This window comes from Lipotes vexillifer, unplaced genomic scaffold (assembly GCF_000442215.2).
Source record: "Lipotes vexillifer unplaced genomic scaffold, Lipotes_vexillifer_v1.1 scaffold469, whole genome shotgun sequence".
Lineage (NCBI taxonomy): Eukaryota > Metazoa > Chordata > Mammalia > Artiodactyla > Lipotidae > Lipotes > Lipotes vexillifer.
Genome location: NW_006788006.1, coordinates 1,727,270 through 1,731,120, shown reverse-complemented (window position 1 = coordinate 1,731,120; position 3,851 = coordinate 1,727,270). Strand labels below are relative to the sequence as shown.

The following is a 3,851-nucleotide window of genomic DNA, read 5'->3' as shown; positions in this document are numbered from 1 at the left end:
CCGCCAGGGGTGGGGAAACCGGGGGGGGGGGGGAGGTCCGGCCTGGGGTGGGAGGGAGAGGGAGCGAGAGTCTCTAGGTCTCTCTGTGCTCTTCCCTCAAAATTCTCCTTCTTTTGTGAAATGCTGCTACCAGTTTACTAACAAAATTGCAAAGGAAGGACCGCGTGGAAGGAAGGCCAGCAAAGTGAGTTCAGAACTCTATAGCAAACCAGCTATAAAAAGCGTTAGCCCCCCACCCCAGAAGAGGTGCGGACGCTTCCCAGCCCCCAGTGAGCTGGGACCTCAGTTGCAGGCAGGCACAGAAAACCTGTGGAAGAGGTTACCTTTAACACAGCAACAGAAGCACGCATCTCATCTCTGCATTTTCTGTTTTTTAACATGGCCCTGAGTGTTTGAGGCAGTGGGCAACGCTGTGGCCTCTGTTTGCACCCCACCTGGCCAGCTTTTCCATCATGGTGCCAGAAGCTTCTCAGCTGTAGCGAGCTGCTGGCATCAGGCAGGCCAGCTTGCCAGCCAGTTTGACCCATGCTCCCTGGGCGTCCACACATTTGTATCTGGTTTCAGTTACAACCCAATTTTTAAAGAAATGCTGCAAAAATTTAAGTTTTCTGGAGTTTATTTTACCCCCCTCTTTCATCTGACCATCAGACGAATAACGTTCCTTATTCCTCCCTCGTCATTTTCCCCTTCCTGCACATATCTAGAAAAGTTCACCTTTCTAGAGTCTCCTCCCCAGAAAACACAAAAGTAACCGTGGGTGCTACTGGTGTGTATGCTGTACGGTTGGGTGAGAAGAGACCTGTCTGTACGCTGGAAACACTCATAACCATTCCTTTAGATTCGTTTGCCTTATGGTTATTTGTCATAAACGCGATTTGCAAAAACAAGGAGCCTTAGTGAATGTACAGTACCTAGACTTCTGTGTTCTCAGGACGCAGAAGGGAGCAACTTTGCTATTTGGTCCAGTAAGTGGACACTTGTGATATAAATGTGGAAATAAAAAAAAAAAAACATTTGCACAAACCAGTCTGAGAACTGTTTTTTATTTGGTCCTTTACAGCCATTATCAGCCCTTTCTGGATTCTGGATTAGCCAAGACCTGGACCCCACATCCACGGTTCAGGCCCCATAGCTACAGACCGTGGGGAGGTGGGCAGGGCAAAGTCACAAAGTCAGCCTATTAGCCTTCCGCATGGAGACTGACCTCCACCTTGCCTTTCATTCACTCAGGGCCACGATGCCTCTCCCACCTCTAGAGTCACCTGCTAGCTTTGGGTGACAGAACAAGGGGCCACTTCTGTCTCCATCCAGACCTCATCTTCCCCAGAAAGAAGCCCTCCCAAGCCAGCTCCACAACCCAGGTCTCAGTGACCTTGTCTTACCCCCTAAAATATTTGTAGTTCTTAAATGGCATGGCTCCAAGCTGTGTTTGGCAGCCTAGCCCTTGGCCCTAGCTAGCCCCAGGCTGCCAGCTCCCCATGCAGGCCTGGGGCTGTCTTACGGTCTGGCTGGGGCTGACTTTTTAAAAAATAACTTTTCTTCCTTGACTTCCTTGGTAATCTTTTAATTCTTCCCCCTTGTCTCTGAAACTGTATGCTTCGGCTTTCTAGTTTTTTTCACTCTGGAATAGTGTCCATATCTACTTAATTTCACAGGTAAGGAAGCAGCTACCCCTTTAGAGGGGCAGCCCCACAGGGCAAACCATGGGGTCCAGGAACATTCAGTCAACCCAGAACCACAGTTTCAGAGCCAGTGGGGAATTCTGACATAACCGTGGTGCAGGACACACCCACTCCTAGAAAAAGTAGGTGAAGTAACTTTAAGGGCAGTGTGAGGTTGAACTCTGCCCCTGCCATCTACCATCTGTATGGAACTGGGCTAATCACTTTACTCCTGTGCACCTGTCCCCATTTGGGAGACGCAAGTGCTACCCCAGAGTTGTGAGGACTAAATTAAATCATCAAACTTTAGGGGGGAAAAAAGGAAAGCATGTCAGCAGGACCATTTGTGCCGTGGAGTAACTAGTTTCCTAAGTCCACTGTGCCTGTTTTTTCACTTTGTAATATGGCCAGCTGACATATGGGTATCCTGAGGGTGACATTATTCTTGTGACAAAGGGTCACAGGCACAGCTGGAAGCTGTTAGGGTGCAGGTTGGCATCCCATGAGCCTGTCCTCTCAGGCCTGGGCTTTGAGGGAGGTCACTGCTCCCCCACCCCCTGCAGGGACCACCTGTCCTGTGTCTGAGTATCTGGTAAGCCCTAGGGTACAAATATTGCCTGCCTTTGAGAACACAAGGTTAAGCTAAGACCTGCCACCAACATTTGGGGGATCAAGTTGGGCAATCACTTTTTAATTTGCCAAGTAAGGACACGGTAGAAGGAAATTTTAACATTCCCTATCCCCCCAAAAGTTGGAAGTACATGATTTTTCGAACAAAGTCCTTCAGTATAAGATCACCTTGCTGAAAACACCATTTTGTTTTCCTCCGTTGCGGCCTGGGGCTGCTCTATCCCAGCCGGTCTTTGGGCGTCAGCAGTCGGGGCCAGCATCACGCTCCTCCCTCCTGCAGATCCCCTAGAGACAGATGCCCGAGGAGGCTGCCATTACCACGGCTCCCAAATTGGCCGGAGGATCTAAGCCACGTCGCTTCCCTTCTCTGGCCTTCGGTCCGTCAGTAGGTGAAATGAAGATGGTAATACCATCTTCGTTTCACCGCACAGCGCACATCGAGTTCCCAGAACGTGCTCCGGGGCGCTCTGAGGTTGGCCCCTCTGTTGGAGTCCAGCCACGGGAGTTCGCTCCCGGTTTGCAGAAGGAATTTAGCCCAAGGAGAGGTTTTTACAATTCGGTTTCTCTCCCCGAAAGGTCTGGTCTTTTACCTTAGTTGTCCGCCGCCGGCCATCAGGAATCGGGCTGGGGGGCGCCGATGCAGCCCGGACATCGAGGTTTGACCCACGAACTCGATCGCCCGCTCACAGACACCGACGTGGCGGGGCCTAACGCTCCCGCCCGCCCCTCCTGCTTGTGCTCTGGGCCCCCCTCCCCGGTCCCCCGGGCCACCCCACCGCTTGAAGAGCCCGTGTGGCTTTACGGTCCCCGTCCCTTCATTCCGCTTCCGGGACTGGCCCCCCCTCCCCCGGGGGGCTTCGGGAGGGGGCGGGGCCTGCGCTCGCTACGTGGTGGCGGGCGCGTCTGCCGGCTCGTGTCAGTGACGCAAGAGGTGGCGGCCAATGGGGAGCAGCGTTGGCTGGCGCTCCCGCTCCCGTCCGGCCCCACCCCCGCCCGGCGTCGGGCCGTCGGACGGGCGGGAAGGGGTGGGCGCTCTGGGAGGATGGCGGTGGCGGCGACGGTGGGAGGGGGCGCTGGCGCCGGGGGCCCAGGAGCCGCGGGTGGCAGCGGCGGGGCGCGCGAGGGCGCGCGGGTGGCGGCGCTGTGCCTGCTGTGGTACGCGCTGAGCGCGGGCGGCAATGTGGTCAACAAGGTGATCCTGAGCGCCTTCCCGTTCCCCGTGACCGTGTCGCTGTGCCACATCCTGGCGTTGTGCGCGGGGCTCCCGCCTCTGCTCCGCGCCTGGCGCGTGCCCCCGGCGCCGCCCGTCTCGGGCCCTGGGCCCGGTCCGCATCAGTCGCCGGGCCCGCTCCTGCCACCGCGCTTCTACCCGCGCTACGTGCTGCCGCTCGCCTTCGGCAAGTACTTCGCGTCAGTGTCCGCGCACGTCAGCATCTGGAAGGTGCCCGTGTCCTACGCGCACACCGGTGGGTGCCAAGGCTGGCCTAGGGGAAGGCGGCCGGGGCACGCCGCCTGGGGCTTCGGTTCTTGGGTAGGAGCGCGCCGGCCGGGGTGCAGTCG

General features: G+C 56.3%; 1 protein-coding gene across 1 annotated transcript in view; it reads left to right on the top strand.

Annotated features, from left to right (window-relative positions):
* The first annotated feature begins 3,333 nt into the window (after positions 1-3,333).
* The window catches only part of SLC35E1 (solute carrier family 35 member E1), a 15,112-nt gene continuing 14,594 nt past the window's right edge, over positions 3,334-3,851 (top strand). Inside the window, exon 1 of the mRNA XM_007460993.1 lies at positions 3,334-3,757. Coding sequence (XP_007461055.1) covers positions 3,334-3,757 — 424 coding nt within the window. The remainder of the gene's footprint in view (positions 3,758-3,851) is intronic.